This window comes from Corvus hawaiiensis, chromosome 12, assembly GCF_020740725.1.
Source record: "Corvus hawaiiensis isolate bCorHaw1 chromosome 12, bCorHaw1.pri.cur, whole genome shotgun sequence".
In the NCBI taxonomy this organism is placed as follows: Eukaryota; Metazoa; Chordata; class Aves; order Passeriformes; family Corvidae; genus Corvus; species Corvus hawaiiensis.
This window is the reverse complement of record NC_063224.1, coordinates 8,452,617-8,471,793: the sequence shown is the minus strand read 5'-3', so window position 1 is coordinate 8,471,793 and position 19,177 is coordinate 8,452,617. Positions and strand designations below refer to the sequence as shown.

The window sequence follows — 19,177 nt, the reverse complement described above, 5'->3', positions numbered from 1 at the left end:
TTAATGCACTTCATTGAGAAGCTAAGGAGTACTGTTAAAATACGTGAATTTGTGCAGGGAGAGTAGGTAGGCAGGACCTCAGAGTTTAAACAACTCCCAAGCTTATTGATTTATTTTACTCAATTTTTTTACGTCTTGCAACAACCCTTTGCTAGAGTTATAGCACTGAATCATTTGTCTTGCTGTGTAGTATTGACTAATTACTTTTTTTTAAAAAGAACTTGCAGCTTCCAGAGCAAATCAGGAATGACACCATATCAGCACCACAGGTGGCTCTTCCTCCAACAGAGAGGCTCCACGTAGTCACACAGTAATGCTGCTTAGTGTAAGGCTGCTGGCCTTGGGAAGTGCCAGATCTGAAAGGCTCAAGTCCTGGCCTTTCTAATACCGTTTGTGAAATCCATGCAGTGAGTTAATGAACGTAGCTTTCATTTGATGGGCACAGCTTCACAGACTAAATCTTGCTTATTCCGACTGACAGTCTTAAAGCTAATTCCTTTGGACTCTTCCAGGGCCATAGTGAGTGTAAATAATTTAAGTATAGCGCTATCTTTTGAAGTGTATGAATTCAGAGCCTTTTGGTACACTGTGGTACATTCCATCAGAGTAATCTTACCTGTGGGATCATCAGAGCTTCCTTTTGCACTAATACCAAAGATTTAGTTAATTGTTACTTTTGATAGCCCAACAAAACTGAAAGAGGAAGAGCTGTCTTTTGTCCCTTGATTTTTGGGTATGGTTTGGGTCTGGATTTTTATTTGTTTGTTTTTGCTATTAATCTCTGAACAACTTGCCTAGGTGCTACTAGAAGCATCTGCTGAACAAGCTGTTGCTACCAGCAGTAGAAGCAAAACTCTGCAGGTGTCAGATGCAATGTCAGATTTCTCTGGTCGGTAGTTAATGTATTTATTACAAAAAAACCTTAGTGATTCTTAGGATGTGTTATTGAAATATCTTCTAAAATTTTTTTAACTTTATTTTCAAGGGAAACTTCATCTACTTTGGAGCTTAGGTACATTCACAGGCCTAGGACATAGAAGCACAGGGAAATGAAGGCCGAGATAGGAGCAGGTTCATGCAAATCAGTATTGAGTGTAACTGTGGAGATCTCAGGATGGGAATCTCCAGCAGAGCTGCAATTCGATGTATTGAATTGTTAGAGTGTGCAGCCAGGTGCACATATTGGCAGTGCACATCTGCTTGGCTTCTACCTCCAGTTGCAGCAACTTCCAGCTCATTGAATGCTGGGTGGTTTAAAAGTAGGAGCTGGGTTGGGCAGCACTGGTAGTGACTGACAGTAAGGAAATGTTGCCCTACAAGATCATAACTTATATTAATGACTGGCTAAAACAATTGGGAGGTTCAACTGCACATGGAATATCAAAAGCATTTGTCCCTGGCCTTTGACTTCTTGAGATCTATATTGGGATCTAAGCAAATGTGTGTCTTCCATAATTTGTAAGAGTCTAATGACAAATTGCATCTTACATTGTTTTATAGCACACTTTGTGAAAAAAACTGAAATGGAGCTCAAGCAATTAGCTTTTGAAGACAGAGGTTATAAATGAGATGTAAAAATGGAGAGTGTTCTGGAGTTTCAGGTTTTGGTATTTTATTTGGGTTTTTCAGGGAAACTGAGGGCGGATTTAGAACAAGAGCTCATAAAGAGCCAAGGATATAGGATTTCAGCACTTGAGATTTATCTATTTGTACTTGCTGACTGAAAGCAGCACATTCAAATCAAACCAGCAAACGGCTGTCAGATGTGTTGTGGATGAACAGGGAATGGATTTTTTTTCAGAGGTTCCACAGGGCAGAAGGAAGAAGGGAATGTCAGTTATAAACTTTGGAAGCAAGTGGCTGAAATACGTTCCAAGAGTATTTTGGAGCAGGAGTGCCAGTTTAAATATTTATGCAGTGTTTTATTGTACTGATTCAAATATTGAATAGCACCTGACCCTTGAATTTTTGGATCCTTGCCTAACTGGCACCCCCTGATCCATATATTTGCTTAGAAAATGGCCTTCTGTGGCAGCTGCTTTTCATTGCAGGAAATTGGGAAAGCTGGATTTTGATCCAGTTTTTGTCATGATTTTTATGCTTGACTTTGAGTTCAAGAAATGTCTTCCTATGCATCAGTTTTGACAGCTGAGAATTAAAAGTTGCATTTGCCACTGGCTCTCACAAGACTGTGAGATTCTGTAGTGGAAGCTTATATGGATGTTTTCCTTTTTGCTATTTTCTCAGACCTCTTTATTGTTCACAGTCCTGATCAGTATTGGACAACATTTAACTGGCCTCTGACTTCCGTCTCTCAGATACCACCAGACCTTGTAAAAAAAATAAGGTTGTTTCTTTCCATCAGTAGTTTGCTAGTTTGGCAGTGCTGAGCAGCACAGTGCTTGGCTGCCCCTGTGGTACAGACTGTCAGCAGAGCTCCTTTCCCCACATGAAACAAGAAACTGAAGCTGTGCTACCAACACCCGTCCACTGGCAGCTCTGCTGAAACCACCCTTTTGTCATTAAGACAGCTGCAGTGGCTGTCACCAGTCTGATCTGGAGATCTTCAGCTTCTCTGAGCTGAAATTGTGCAAAGACTGCTATTAGTTGCTGCTCTGAGGTGGAATTGTGGCCACACAAAAACCCTTTAATCTGGCAGTTCAGAGTTGGAGGCTAAAACTTTGGTCCATACAGCTATTGCCTGCAACCCAATATAATCATTTTATGCAGCAGTATTTAGTAGTGTGGTGATTATCACTTGGGATGGATTATTTAGAATGTGCCTGATGTAGAGAGAATGAGCTGAAGTAGCAAAACCTAATGGTCAGAGGTCTGGCCTAGGCTATTGCTGGGCGCATACCCTGCTCCTGAACTTGGATTGTGCACTGGCAAACTGCTCCATGATCTGTGAGGACTTGCGTATTCCTGCCCCTTCCCTGCCGGACTTGCAGTGTTGGCTGCTTTTGCAGAGCTCAACCTCAAGATGCAGATGTCCTGACTTCAAAATACCAGCAAAAAGTCTTTCCAAATTCCCAATCATGCTCTGTGCTTGTTTATAGCTGAAACCCCAGGGATGCAAGACGGTTTTAGCAAAGGGATCTGTGGAGGGATTTCTGAAAGAATGATGCTCTGTTTCCCTCTGTGTATTTGTGGACTCGGAGAAGAAAATGGAGAATTCAGTTGGCTTATTTACCCAAGCTATTAGGCTGGCTTAGCCATTCCGTGATGAAGTTCCATTTCAGTACTGAGCTTACTAGGCTGTGGAGATAAAAATGATCAGTTTGATTGGTTTTGTCCTCCTGTTTTTACATTCAGGTTTCACAGGGTTGGATCTATGTCTGCCACCATTTCTTCCTGTAAAGCATACCCTGAACCTTTCTGCAGACATACACAGCTGCTCCAAGCATCCAAAAACTGGGGGGTTTTTCCGCTGTCAAGAAATACAATGGTGGCTCAGCATTATGGCCATGGCTCTGACTGGGAAGCCAGAGTTAACTAAATTTAAAGCATTTGTTCTGTTGCAGAGCAGTATGGCCTGATGGTCACGCTTTCCAGAGGGTGTCCAAAACTTGTGCTCTGCAGAGGTTGCCTTTGGCTTCATTTGATGAAACTGATAGGATGGATATGTTGAGGGATTGTGCAGGACTGATGTTGTGCAGGCAATTAAAATCTATGAATTGGATTAAAACCCAAACATTAGTATGCTTTGATGGATTTTTTTTTTTGTTGTTTTCTTTTGACTGAGATGCTTTTTGGAGATAAAGTAGGAACCAGCTCCTAATTTGCAGTTGCTTGGGGCTTTGCTGTTTGAGGTTTCTTTATTTTGCTGCTCTTACCTATTGACCTGCTTGATTAATTTTGTGTCTGAACTTCTGTCCTTTTTTATTCCTGACTCTTCTGCCCTGTCAGAACACAGTTGAAAAACAAAAATCTGTACAGTTCAGAGGACCAATCAGGTCTAGACTTTAAGATAAATGCTTAATGGCTGTGAAATAGTATGTGCTTCATTTCTTGCTTCAAGACTTTTATTTTTTTATTAGGAGCTGAGCTTGACAAAGAAGGATGAGGCCAGCGGCAGTTATAAAGGGTGCATTGTATTTTTACTGCAATACTGAAGTATTGATTGTTGACTAATTGATAGGCTTAATGCACAACCATTTCCTTAGTTAGCGTTTGAACGTCCATTAAAATGTGGCTTGGTGCCAGAATATTGAAATTCTACATTTATAATATAATTTGTCTATCCAAAAGTACTAATGTGGTTTGGATTTAAAAAAAAAGATAAATAGGCAAGTTTCGAGTTTCCTTGTTTTGTATTTGTTAACCTTCACATCCTGAATTGAACCTTTGAAGCAGGAGACACTGAAATACTAAATACTTCACTGTGGCTAGAAGTACTGGAATTTAAGGGAGACCAGAAAGGTTTCTGCTCTTCCAGAGGTGAGGGGAAACACTTGACAAAAGGTGAGGAGCCAAGAGTTTGCCCTGTGGCTACTGTCCTGAGTGTTATTTAATCTCTCTTGCTTAGACTTGTAGCCAGGACTTGATGCAGTCCCTTACCTGTCATTTCAGCTTCCCATCAAATAATAAAGTTTTGTAAGGTAGAGTTGTTGCCTGTTAAGAGTCCACCATTTTAAAAGAAATTATTATGATACTTTTGGAAGAAAAAAAAATAAAAAAAGTTTTTCTCTTACTGGAAAGTAGTGGAAATTGCTCCATCTCTGAGGAAATACCAATGTGCATGGTAAAATTACCAAGATGAAGCTTGTGCTGGTATTTGTGTTAAAACTGACTTTTTTTCTGCCATGGAATATCTTGGGCTTAGTGTTTGTTTCCCCAGTGATGTGACCTCCATTCCCCTGTTTCAATAGTCTGCCAGATCTGATAGTTCTGTGCAGAGGTGGCCATCACCATTGTTCACCATCTTCCCAAAACGTACAAAGATGATGGAAAAAACTTTCAGAAAAAACTTTTTTTTACTTTTTTTTTCCCCCCTATGCAGTTCATATCTGTTCAATTACTGTGGCTGGTTTGTGAAATTTTATGATGATTTTTCAAAATGTTGAGTTTGGGTGACAGATGATGAAGCAGTTTGGAAATTAGTCTCTTCTCTTTCATACCAAGTGGGAAAGAGAGAACATTATAAGCTACTTCAGATTTTCAGCTCATCTTTGTGTGGAGTACAATACAATGTCTAAGCATTTGTACTCGCTTTCCATGGACTCTTACATGGCATGGTCCCAGCCTACCTGCCTTATTCAGAGTTTAGCTTTAAAAGGTAGAAAAGAAAGGACATTACCATATAGCAATTTAATTAACACTATGGCAACAACTATTTATAGACTTTAAATAATTGCAATGCCAATTGAAGTTGCTCCATTCCACCTTTTTAGATCCTAGCAATAGGAAGAGATGATAAACTCCCTCTCTACAGGAGGGTGAATTAATAGGTGCCCCAGACGGCCTGGAAGGGGCAGGATTTGATTGCGTTCCTCGAATGCCGAATACCTGTGTCTCCCAAATTAGATAGCAAAGAAAATCTCTTGAAAGATTTGACTTGCAAGGAAGGCCCTTGCTGATAATAGAGGACCCTAGGGAAAACAGATTTTGGGTGGTATTAAACTTCAGCAGCTGGAGGATCTTGTTTGGAACAAATATTAATAAAAGTTTTCTTTAAAAAGGAAATCAAGTCTTCTATATCTTTGCCTCCACCAGGTCCTTACTTCCAATAAATACACACAGGATTTAATGTTATTTGCAGGATCCTAATTCAGTAATAGTAGATGAATAATATGCTATCATAATTGAGTAGCAAGAAATATTTTTATATAAAAGTATGCATTGATGTGTGTAATAACTGTGCTACTGAACTGCAGGTCCACAAGGACGTGTTTGCATAATAGTAGGTGAAGAGTGGTTCGACATAAACCCCCCTGTAAATACATCTGCACCCTGTGTTACAGTGCCCAATAATAGTGAGAAGGATAATGCTTCACTGGATGTCTGTGTTTTATGGCATGGTGTGGTATTAGAGCTGTCATTCCCTGTGAAGATAGATGAGAGACACCCAAGTTGTGCTTGATGACCAAAGTTAAAGCAGCTGCATTACTGGATGTATCTCCTGAGTGGTAAACATTGTGTGTTTACTGCTTTTCATTACTGAAATGTATGTTTTGGAATCCTGTCTGCCCTCTTTGGATGTCCTCTGGAAGGATGTTCTGAAGCAAGGCTTCTCACAATGTACATCTGAGTCTGCAGTGCTGCAAGATCTCTAGGGATAACTGGAGCCTCTTCTGATCTGTGTTGGGGGAAAGGATAAATGACATTTGGTGGTCTGTTTTTCAGGAATATATAAGTTGTATGACATTAGTGAATCAGCAAAGTAATTTCACAGGGAAATTCTCTGACAAAATAATACCAGAAACCTGCAGTGTGATCTTAATGCTTGTTTATAGATGCTAAGTGGGTGTTGTTCAGTGCGGTATCTGATAATATGTATCCAGCAACAAACATGTGAGCACACTGTGGCAGAGTATCATAACCAGAAGGAACTTAGCCGTTTTAGGCAAATGGAGCAGTGCATCTGTCTCGCTTCTGCATTGACTGGGGACAGGCACTTGGTGTCTGGGTACCCACCTAAGCCCTGGCTGTTCCTCTGGGGCTGGACAGAAAGTAAATTCTGCATTGCTATCTGCATGGATCTTGAAGTATGGGCTCCTGTGTAGCAGGAGCTCAAGGAGGATTAACAACACATTTTTGTTTACACCACTACTAATCAGTCTTCAGATGCTTTAGTCTTGGCCACTACTAATCTAGTTCATGTTTGAACTAGTGACCTCTATTTGAAAGTCACTTTGTCCTTTTAATAGTTTTCTGAGTCAGCCTCTGTCCCTTCCTGAGAGTCTCTTTATCTACACACTTGAAAAGGTTGTTCTTTTTTTGTGAAAGACTAATCCCCATTTTGTATGGCTATGCACACTGCATTAAATGAAAGCTCTGTGTATTTCCCTCACTCGCCTGGAATGAGTCCTTGCTTTTCTTCTAATCTAACAGCTGGTAACTCAGTTTCAGTGGGCTTCTGTTACCTTCAATTTTGAAGGTTTGGCTGGACAAATGAGAAGAAGGTGGTGGTGAAAGTCTCATCCCCTGCAGCCCATTGTTTCCCAATCTCTACCAAGTTTATGTTCTTGAGTTTGACCTTTCTCTAGGCATTTGCTTTTACTAGAAGCATCTGCCTAACGCCAGCTAGCTGACCTTAAGACATGTGGCATGGCTAATCCTTCATCATCTTGATTGAGTCTAAAATTTGATCCCTCCCAGTTCTTTTCCTTCTAGCTCTTCCCATTCTCCAGCTCAGTGTTCTCACAATGTCTTTGCAAAGAATTGCTGGGTGATAACTCAGAAGAAATGGTGACATAAGTACTTTTCAATATCAGAAGGATAGAGATATATAGATGGATAATCATTTGGAAAGGTGAAAGGCACGTGAGCATAAAAGAAATAATTACTGACTTCAGTCTTCTAGTTTTGATATCCCGGTGAAACCTCTGTATCTTTAAGCTGTGTGTTTTGTGAGGGATTTAAGGGCAGGATAAGCTGCTCATACCTTTGTTGTCCTTTTTAGTCAAATTCAACAGATGGATGCTTTTATTTCCTCTGCTGGAAGTTGTATCCTCAGTATTATCTAATGTAAGATGACAAGGCAAGGAGATTCAGGCAGAGAAATGAAGTGATAAAACTCCAAATTACTTAATTTGGTCCACAAAAGACAGATTTTTGTTTGTCTTTTAATCATGGCAGTCCTGGATGGAAATGCTGCTGGGAGGAGACCTGGTGCTTTTAATATGTGTAGCTGCTTAATCATTCTACTGATGACTGTGATATAAAACCATTAACCAAGCAGACATGGCTATGCTCTGTGTGAACCAGGGCTGGAGGAATCTCCCTTCCCAGTTGCTGGGTGTTCCATGGTCTACTTGAACACCGTGTTTCCACTCCTTCAGGAAACGGAGAAGAGAACAAACAACATTGACAGATGTTAGTCATGTCACTTAATGCGGGACTGGAAGGCACTTGGATATTAATGTAATGAGCACAGTATAAAGACCTGAATAGAGTAGACCTGACTTCTAATTAAGCCTGCTGAGATGCCAATACTGATTTCAGTTGTACTTTCACTATGAGAAATACAAGGATGCTTTGACAAAGCAGCCATGCACTGCTGTTGTTCACTTTAACCAGTGTGCTTGTGGGTGTTCATTTCTCATGCTGGCCAGCAGTTCTAGTGCCACTTTCTTCAGAGCTGGCAGCTGTAATTAAAGGAAAAGCACAAATTTAGCTTCTAATCCAAGAAAAACCTAAAATGCTGTCTTCATCCTGGATTTTCACTGCTAATTTCAGAACGGCATGGCATCCCATCCCAAGAAAACGTCCTTGTGCATTTTGGGATTCAGCAGATCTTTTTAGGTCCATCACTAGTGTTTGTTGCCTCTTAGCATCTTGTGGTTTCATATGGGGAGCTGTCTGGATTCCTCTGGCAGAGAATTGAGCAAGTTGTTCTTCCTGAATGTTGGGACGCTGCTAGAGGCCCATATCTTGCATCCAACTTGCAGGGTGGGCCCATGCCTTTCAGAGGGAGGCTGGGGACACCCTTTTCAGCAGCACTCATTGTCATAACGGATGAACGCATCTATCTTCATCTGTCCACTGCCGGTGAGCAAGCTGAGAGCCACAGCTTCTTCTATGTGCCCAGTCAGGCCCTGGGCTGGAAAGAGCTTGCGCTACGTGATGTAACATGGCCAAGGATGGTTCTGAATCTGCAGGCAAGTTTCTGTGACTGCGTGGATTGAATTGCTGTGGTAATTAAAAATATGGACTTGGTTCTGCATATGTGACTCTTTGTTAGTGTTGCAAGTCCATGTATAGTTGCTGTAATGCAGGTGGCAAGGCAGAGCTTTCTTCTTTCAGACAACTCACAGCTGATAGTATAACCCTGAAGAAACAAAGGTAAAAGCACAGAATTGTTTCTGCTTTTATACATGTGGATGTGTGTGCATTTCTGTGTAGTGCCTTTTGGGCTTCATATGATGGAGAATTTGGAGACATTTTGTGAGAAGCAGGAGCATTGATAATTGCGTTCTGGTTAATCATCATAGAAGGCTCATATGTGCTCCTAGCTGACACTTTGCGGCTTCCAGCAGTTAATAATTCATTGCTGGACTGTGTCAAAGCATGCTCTTCAGTCAGGTTCCTCCATGGATTGCCGGCATCAGTAGGAATCAGAAGAGATGAAAGACGGGCTTAGTGTTTGATAGCCCCTAACTTGGTGTAGGCCTCTAGGCAGTGTTGGGTTAACTTCCTCATCCTGTGCTTCCCTGTGTTTGGGAATATGAGGGACATGGGAATTCAGCTTCCTGTGAAGCTGTGTTAGAATTTCAGTAGCCAGACAGAAGAATGCTGAAATAAGGTGTGAATATCAGTGGCCATATGGTTCTGGTTTAATAGGCTGTGGGTCGAGAGGATTTGCTTGCCACGATGCTGAGGTGACAGTTTTATGAAAGAGCTATTTCACTACAAGGTTGAGTTGCTTTCCAGTGCCAAACCTCCCAGGGAGAGTGTGCTTTTACCACCAAGAGTTGAATTTGGTCATGTCGGTGCTTACAGTCATCTGCAAGAGGGATTGACATGCAGGGTTTGTACATAAAAAAGGGGTTAGCAATCTGAATTAAAAATTAACACATTCTCCTCATAATTACAGACTTACAGCAGGCTAATGCTGTACAAAAGAGGGCTTTCCAGACAGAGTTTAATGGCCCCAAAGCAGAGCCATCACTTCTCTCCCCCCTCCTTTTAAATTAGCATTGGCATGTTTGAAACACTCCTCAAATTTTGCTGCTAAATTACTGTTTGGCTTTCAGTTGTGGTTTTTGGTGGTTTGGGTTTTTTTAAAGGTGATTATTCTTTTCAATGCTAAAGATGGAAAGTGGTTTGCATATTCATGGCACATTATAATTTTGAAAATAATCTCCTAGTGGATATTTAACAATGGCTTTGGGTAAATGGACACTTGTTGCGCTTTGTTTAAACGATTACATCTCAATTATCACTTGATGGTGAGAGCATGGGTAATACCCTCGGTTCTTTGTCAAATAGGCTCTAATTAAAACTGGTTCCTGCACTTGCCTCTTGGATAAATATGGACGTGAGGTAGTTCAGTGACACTCTGTCAAATTGTCAAATTGAGTGCAAGTTTCCCATTCATCCTGACAAATGATACCACTAATTGGGGTGTGGATGGCAGTAACAGCACTGCCAGTGTTGGTGCTAATCCCCTCCGCTTGTCTGGGCTCCCCCCACCTCTCCCCTGCTTGGGACTGGCGCTCTTCTAATTTTACAGGATTTGTGTTTCGCTTCCCCCTGTATCTGCCTGCTCACATAAAGCACTGGTCCTCAGTCGGTTCTCTCAGGGGTGTTTCCCACCCTCTGCTTTTACATCCTGCCTCTTGTTTGGTACAAATTTAGTTCCAAAGCTGTGTTGTAACTCAGGTCTCCTTTGAGCTCTGTAACAAGCCAGCAATTCCCAGTGTGAGTGCATTGGTGGTTTTTCCCCTGCAGGAGGATGGCTCTCTGTGATGATGATACTGGATGTTACTAGAGCTGGTCACTTCTCAGTTCTCGTTTTTGTTTTGACTCTGAATGGCTCATTTGTCTTAGTCCATGAAAATTAGCCCATCACAACAAAGCCTGAATTCCCTGCTAGACAGGCCAGTAGTGTCATAATACACTCAACTGACTTTTTGCTCTGCTCTGCTTGTGTGTGAGTATAACCGTATTGATGTTAAAATGTTAGCCTTGGTTTTCTTCCTCTTCACCACAACCTGCTTGGATTGGACTCCTGAACTCTCTTGCAGTTCTTTCTGCATCCCTCTGGAGGGGTAGGATGAGTGCACAGAGCTGAAGGGAGAGGAAGAGACCTCGCCTGTCATTAATGCTGGATAATCACTCTGTTGGCCTTGCAGAGAGGACCAACTAATGCTTTAAGGCTTTCTCTGGAGCCAGTATGACAGTGCAGTATTTGCTGGTGCTGCTGCTACAGTGCTGGATTAAGAAGAGAAGAAATTTGGGAAGGAGCTACCTATCACTATTACAACTCACTGCCAGCAGTGTCTCTCAATTTTGCTGGCTAATGCTCACTGGCAATGGCAGACATTGAAACTGTAGAACTTCAAAAAGGAGCTAATAAAGGAGCAGATCCAGGGATGCCATTCCAATTCTCCCCCTTATTCCTGTCCAGTGCAAAACTGAAAGAAAAGGAGACGATGATTGCAGACTACCATGTTTTATGGTTTATTAGTGGTTTTTTTTCAAGGTAAGGGTGATTGCACCTTTTGATTTTTGTAGTCATGATGAAGGAATCTCCTTTACTCCAGAGATGAAGCTTTACCTGACAAGGCAGGAGGACACCCAGAGATGGAGTGAGGCAATGATCCTGACCCAGAGGAGGATATTTTTACTCCAACGGCTTCTGCATTCTCTTTGCATTGTCATTCTCTTAGTGATATGATGCTTTCTACTCAGAAGGAGGACTTTTACAGTTTTCCTTAGCTGTGGCCCAGCAGCCCTGAGCAGTAGTTTTCCCTCTTCTCCTCCCACAGTCACATCAGAGTGCAGAAGTGATTGATGCGTAAGCTGACTGAACACTCCACTAAATTGATTGCCAGTGAAACAGATAGCAGTTCCGACATCTTAGCTGGGTTAGCACTCACAGTTGTTTACACCAACAGCCATTTGGGGTAGGTAGTTTCTGTTCATATCCCTCAAAGCTGTTGCTTTAAGAAATCCATAGGTAAGGGGAGACAGTGCTGTACTGAGCTACACCAGGAAGGCTTTCCGTGGCAATGTAGTGTGTAAAACAATGTACAGATATATAATTGTGCGGATTGTAATGCACAGATCTGCAGTTGCAAGTAGCTTCTGCAGTAGCTTTACATGGCCAGAAAAATAACAGAGAATGTCTGTTGATAAAAGCAGCACATTAAAGTTGTGGCTAGCAGCTCCAGATGGATGATTGTGCTCCTGAAGCCCCTGGGAGGCTGCAGTCTGTCCTAAAGAGTCAACTGTCTCTCCAGGTACATTTAGCTGTTTAAAGGTTTGGCTAGAAAGCAAAAGCTCTGTGTATCCACTGTGCTTCTGTCTCTGCACCACTAGTGGGTTATGCAAACTAGGTGTAAGTAGGGGGAGAAGCCATCCAAAACCAGAGCAGTGTGTGTGAGGTGAGTGGCAAGTTACTGAGGCAAGCACAACAGCAGGGATAGTGCCAGACATGGATGCTCAGAAATGCAGGAGGAATGCCAGAGTTAAATTATCCTGCAAATGTATTAACCTTCCTCTCCCAAAAGGGACTTTGCCTGCACTGTGGGGTGTAGCTGGTTGTGATCAATAATTTTCCCTGCAATGCAACTGACTGCAGTTTTCCACTAAGAATGTTGGACTTGGACCTGTCTTCTCCACTCGTGAGATGCCTGGTAGGAGGATTCAGATATTCGGTGTTCATTTGGTCACAAGCAGGGAGGGATTGCTCCTTGTAGTCATTTGAGGAAAATCACCTTTAGGATAAAGTTTGCTAGTTTCAAAGCCAAAAACACACTGTAAGAGATCACTCTGCCACCTGTGAAACTCTGAATTGTGCAAGGTGCAGTGATGCCTTTGAGGTAGGTGAGCCTGAGCCTCAGAGCACCTTCTGCAGACGTAACCCTGTTAACGTGAATTGCTCCCACACCAGAGAGTACAATGTTATTCAGAGACTGCTGTTTTTTCCATATAAAATTTCATGTCCAACATACACATTGCAGTGTTGTTTTAATTTAAACAGAGGTGGAAATAATGAATTGGTGGTGTTGGTGATGATTCTGCAGATACATCAGTGTTCATGCACAGTAAAACACTCTCCTGGTAGCTTTTTGTTGTAAACGTAGACATCCCAAGTCTGGATTTTTTTGCCTCTGTGTGTTTGCATATCCAAGATGTGCATTTGTGAGCAGAATTACTGAACTGTGAAATGAAGTAATGTGGCAGCAGGGCTGTTGTTCTGGAATTTAAAAAGAATGAACTTTGAATTTGGGAGTGTCAAAGTGAATTTGGGAGCTGGGTTGGCACTGTGGGTTAAATGTGCACTTGGGACCTGTGACAGTAACTTCCCAATAGTGTTACACACACATTCTGTGAAACGCTTCTTCATGGTTGTACATTTGGCATATTAGCAAATACATTCTTTATTCCTTTGGTGCTTCTAATTTTTTTTCTTTAAGATGGGGGTGGTCTGTTTCTCGATTTTTCTGTGGCTTTCTGCACTGTAATGATGGCACCATCACCTGACTGCTGGAATACACTGGCCTGACTTTAATCATCGGGTGACTGGCTCTTAGCATGGTTTCATCTCTGCCGTTTTACATCTCCTCTTGTAATTGCATGATTGCTTGCAGCATTGTTTTTCTATTGGTGACAGTGAAAGGCGAGTGTTTAGGTAACTTTATACTTTGCTGTTTGATGTTTAAAGTGTAGGTGAAGAAGTGGTACTTTGCAAATAAAATTCTCTTTATTTGATTGTAAGCAGCATATTTTCACCCCTCACGTGCAGTCATTTGTAAGACAAGGTTATATATACACACTTAGGTATCGTATGGAGGAAGAAGTAGGTTGAGCCTGTATGAATAACAAGGCTGCATTTCTGTAGTGCTGACAGTTTCATTGATGTATATATGCTTACAATTAAATAACCTGTGTAAAGCTACAAAAAAGAGCGATGTTTAATGTAAATAGTAGCTCCGTCTTTTAACTGCTAAATAACCAAACACAGCAAAACAATAGAGAATCAAAGCTCCCCTTTAAAGAGCATCGACACCAATTAATATGCAGTAAAATTATCTGGCTGTACAAGTTGTACCAACAGCTCTGCAGGTCTAAAATGGCAGAAGCTTTTTGTTGCTGTATAAAAATCAAACTACCATTTATTTCAGCCTCATGGTATGTGCAAATTCATGCAGCTCAGTTAAGGGAATAGCTTCACAACTGGTGTTACAATCTGTGACTGGAGTGCTGCATCACAATGCAGCAAATGCATTTTCCACATTAACCAAACATGACAGCTGAAACGATTATTAACCATGCAATATGTCGGAAGTCATCAAAAATTCACATCAGAGTAATTGCAGTGGCTCGGGGAAAAAAAATAGTAGCATCTCTCTCCTCTTGCCTGCCTGCTGCCTCACCCCCTCCTAATTCCTACATGGTACGGTCCGTTAACAATAAAATATCCTTCTGTAACCTATAAACTGTTACTCCCATCAGTTACTGGTTTCAGACTGATGCTTTCCCTAGAATTTGAATAAAGCACCACTGGAAAAAAATATATAGATGCTTTACAGGCAGTGGTGTTCAGCCGTGCAAAGCAGCTGCTTTCTTATTGTCTTGCTGGACTCTTGACTGTCTCAGCCATTTCAGGACTTGCAGGTTTGATTTATATATATTTTTTTAAAGACGAGAAAACTTGAACATTAATAGAGGTAGATATAGCTGTGTAAGCCTAAATACCAGGTAACTGAAGTGTGGCAGTTACAGCCAGCATTAACAGGTTTGTAACTCCTCAGTACTGAGATCTACAGGTAGGAATGTCTATCTTTTAAAATGTATAAAATGAGGGCAAAAAGCTTGCTTTGATAAGAGAGTTTTCCTTCAGATATCTTGTATGGCGTTTTTTCTTTGTACTGTTGCTGCAGGTTGTTTTAATTTGTAGGTGAGTAATTAAAGAGAACAGGTGGGTAGTTTTAGAGAAAAGCTCCTTTGCTCACAGAAAAGAAACGGGAAGGTCTGTGCCTTTACCTTCCAACATTCTTCGCTAGAACAGCTGTTGGGTGGGGCAGTCCAGCGTCTGCTTTGGGTTTCATTTGTGTTGCCTTTTTAAAGACCCTCTTGACATTGCTGACTTTACTTTTCATTTAAGCAGAATACAGTAGCATAACTTTCAGAATGCCTTTATTCCTGTTTTCTCTTCCCTAGACTATGAAAAGTCTGTGGAAGTATTTTAAACAAAAAATAAAGATGCTACTTGATTATGATTTTTTTTTCCTCTCCTGGTTTTCATTGTGATGCAAAGATATTGGTCCACTCTGTTTCCCCTGTTCTTATAGATGCACTTATGATTTATTTAGAAGACATGTTAAACTTTCTTTAATTTTCTTTTGAAGTAAGGATTTCAAATGTGGGACAAAAATAAGAGAAAAAATATTTCTCTTTCAAAGCAAATGAAGCTACTTGGAGATTTGCTTTTTTTGTTAATTCCTTAAATGAAGTGGTAAAGCATATTTGCTTAGTCAACTGGAGTTCTCAGCCTAGATCCCACCTCTCTTTCAACTGAATAGGATACATTATGAAAAGGGTTAATCCAGTAAAGTCATAGTAAAGGGAAGCAGTCAGGGAATTAACATTTATATAAATGTGGTGGCCGTGACTAGCTGGGTGGGTGGCAGCTGATTTAATACTCTCAGATCTGGAGACTTAGAGGCTGCATGAAACTGGGAGCTCTGCCTGGCTTTGGTATGGGGACAAAAGTACAGGGTGAGTTGCTTTTTCTCATTTTCTTTCAGTTCTGTTTTTGTATATGAAAGAAAGCAGTTTAATAAAACATACTGTGCTGGGATGGCACCTGGACTCTTGCAGTAGAGAGTGACTTGGGGCTCCCTCCCCAAATATTAAGGTGCCTGTGTGCCATGTTCTGCGCTCTTCCTTTTGTCAACTGAGAAATGCTCAGAGGGAAGACATGGAACAGTGGCATAGCATGACCAAAAAGTTGCCTGTCTCCAACCAGATTACCTGAGCAAAGGGGAGGTCTTGCCACAAAAGCAGCTCAGCAAAAGATCAAGTAAAGGACAATGAAATGTATGGTTTGCCTGTGTAAAAATATGGAGGAAACCATCCCATCCCCACTGACCCCATAGGGGAGACGGCTCAGTTATCGTTGCAGTTGGTACAGTGTGGCAAATTATTTTCCTTTGTTTGAAGTGGGTGGGAGACAGAGTTCAACTAAGCTCCATAAATTAATGTATGAAAAAATGACTGAGCCACTGTAATGAATAATTAGCTGTAGGTCTCTTATAGCAGGGTTTTCTGTGATATCTGTTGGCAGCATCTGGACTTGACATTTAATTTACATTAAAGTCCGAAAGCTTGTGTGCCTTGTTAATGCAAAGCGCAAATAAAGGCATGCACTGCTAGACAGTTCCTTAGCCAGGGTGGAGTACAGCCGGAGGAGAAAAATGGAAACCTATTGTCTCTGGTGTATCCTCAGCACATTGGCCTCATGCCCCAAGTCTGGAAAGTTTAAACCTTAGGTTTATTACACAGTAGGAGAAATAAGCTGAAAAAGGATAAAGTGTTTATTGTAACGTATTTATTGCAGCAGAGAATGCTGATGTATGCTTTTCTCTCTGAGCCCTATAATGTCTAACATTTTAAAATATAAATTGTATAATTATAACAGGCATATTCCAGACTTGTGTTTCTTAGTTTAATGATCTGCATTTAATAATTCATATGTAATTTGAATAATTAACTTTGGGAAATGTATCAGTAATGTAGTAAAGAAAAACCATTTCTAAAGACCATAGCATGTTTAAATTGAGGATTTGAAGATATCATGACATGTATGAACTCCAAATTGCTTTATTTCACTGTCAGTAAAATATTTATATTTATTCCAGGGGATAAGGTGTCATGTTGAAAATAGCTATTATGTGAACAAAGTAGCTATGATTTATTTACAAATATTGCGGAAGAATGGGGTAGCTAACTTGGGCTTATTTTTTTAACTCAGGAGGATGATTTTGCCAAATCATCTCATGTTATTTAAGAGTGCTGAACTTCAAATTTGCACATTTTCTTGACGTTCCAGTGTATATTAAAAAAAAAAAAAGAGCTTACGTTCTTCACACTACAGTGAATGTAATCTTGTCTCTTTCTTTGTCGTGTTAGCCACTATCAGCGAAATAAAGTAAATTTAACTTGGGAAAGGTTTTCTTTCCCTGTGTGGGTTTTTCTGAGACTTCAAATTGCAGTAGAAATGCTAGAGGAACCCCCTTTGTGGAGGTACAGCACTGGGGAAAGCCACCTATGCTGGTTTAGGATTTGCATCCTGGTGTAACTTGGTTGTCGCATTTTCAGTGCTGACAGGATTTTGATGTCTGAACCAGGCGTTGTCCCTTCGAGGCAATGAGCGTTTGCTGCCTGCATCGCTTTCTGTCTGAAATGCAGATGGAGGCTGGAAGATGCTGCTTGGCTATTCTTTTCATGAAGCAGAAAGATAACTCGTGCTCCTAAGGAACGTTCAGGAAGACAGTACGGAGGCTTTCAGCTGTGGGATGGGGGCACAGCAGCCGAAATCTCTCCTCTTGAGTCAGCCGGAGAACAGGGAGAGTGTCAGACTCAGTGCTGCCAGGCTCACTACTTGAATCCAGAGGAGGTAAAGAGAACCAGTTCTTTTCATTACTGTTATTTTACCTACAGTTTCAGACTAACTTGAAGGCATTTAACCGTTCCTACACATTTGAAATTGTGAAGGAAGAGATGTGGAAATATCAATCATGTTTTGGTTTTCAAAAAATCCTGAGACCGTCCCTGTTTCTCACAAACAGCAAGGTTGCATGTTCCCAGTCAGACAAGCAGAAGGATAAAGCACTTAAAAAGGGGTGGGGGAGACTGAAGGACTTCACTAAAATTTTTAGAAGTGAATTAGAGGAGGCTGGGTGTTAATGAGTAGCAGGTTTTGTTTAATAATTTGCCCCTCTTTCTGGTGATCCATCAGAAATGTCGTTTTGGGATAGCTAATACTTCATTGATTGATTGGGCTGGCAGTTTGGCTTTTGAATGTGATCCTGAGAAATGAATTTTCTGCTGCCAGGTTAAGTGGGTTTTTGTGGTTGCCTATATGTTAATGCTAATGTACAATTAGTCCAGCCGCAGACACTGCAAGCTTGTCTCTGTGCCTCCTTTATGCCTTTTGCGTCTCTTTTCAAACTGCTCCCTTACTAACCAGTGTTTTCTGTGGGGTTCAGAGAGATATCTCCTGTAACAGGGCTGGATGCTCCTCTTTCCTCAGTTGTATCAATTTTTCATGTGGTGCCCACAGATTTCCAGTGGCTGGTTTCTCAGCTTGCACCATCTCGGCAGACTCCTTGCCAGCTCTCGGGTACAGGGAATTGAGGTGTGGTCTGCAATGGCAACTGTGCTTCGTCCCTGCCCCTGCCATGCAGGGACGTGACACAGGTAGAAATTCAACATACAGGTTTCATTTGTCACTGTGTTATTTGAGCGTGGTTTCCTCTTAGAGCAGGGAGAATGCACAGCTACTTCTCAAGGAAATGTGGAGTAACCACGATGCTAAAATGGCAGCGAAAGAAATAAGAAAATGGCGTCATCAGTGAGATTGGTTTCGATGGCTTGATTTGAGGGCGTCCTGCCTGATGAGAGGATGTTTCCAGCAAGAGGTATTACATTACAGCCTTAGCTATGACTGTACAATGAAGGTATTAAATCATTTAAATCTGTAGGTTTTTTCACAGTATTCCCTTAAAAAGCATGATACTGGAGAGGCGGGTATAGCAGCTTATTCTAGTGGATGATTGGAAATTATTTTTGTTTGCATGCTATAAATATTTTTACTATGGGGTTGCATTGTAGATCTCAAGCCCACTGGAATTCTCATAATTTTTTATAATAAATTCCAAAAAAGAGGCAAAGCTTTGAGTTTTGTTTTGATTGTGGATCTCTTGATGCGTTTGTGATTTTTGTAGGGTTGTATTTTTTAATCACAGTGCCAATGCGAGGACTCGTATAATGCAGGAGAGAGGCTCCAGCTACTCATCATAGTGCTGAGCAAAGCCCTACACTAAGGTCATCCTTCTGCATTTAAAAATGCTGAGAAAAACAGGTAGCCATGTATTGGGAAACTTGATGAATGAGCTCAAGTTTCAGACTGTGTGGTCTGTTCGCTCTGTGCTGATGCTGTTGCTGAAGGTGGAATGCTGGTGCCACAGGAGATGGGCTTCCCGTGGGTCCTGCTGCTGGTCCTGCTGGCCTGGTTGTGTGGAGAGCTTCCCTCACTCAAGAAGTTGTATTCCAAGTGAGA

The 19,177-nt window shown here is 41.3% G+C and overlaps 1 protein-coding gene across 7 annotated transcripts in view; it reads left to right on the top strand.

Moving 5' to 3' along the window:
* Nucleotides 1–19,177, top strand: part of NUP93 (nucleoporin 93) — a 79,012-nt gene that overhangs the window by 20,793 nt on the left and 39,042 nt on the right. Inside the window, exon 1 of one of the 7 annotated variants that reach the window (XM_048316657.1) lies at nucleotides 14,336–14,508. The exons of 3 other annotated variants lie outside the window; for them this stretch is intronic. Coding sequence is in view for 1 of the 4 variants with exons in the window: in XM_048316655.1 (XP_048172612.1) it covers nucleotides 18,513–18,536 (24 nt within the window). In the remaining 3 variants the exon portion in view is untranslated. Of the gene's footprint in view, nucleotides 1–14,335; nucleotides 14,509–15,518; nucleotides 15,613–17,214; nucleotides 17,513–18,408; nucleotides 18,537–19,177 lie in introns of those variants that run through there. 3 more of the 7 variants (XM_048316658.1, XM_048316656.1, XM_048316655.1) reach the window with 3 other exon arrangements.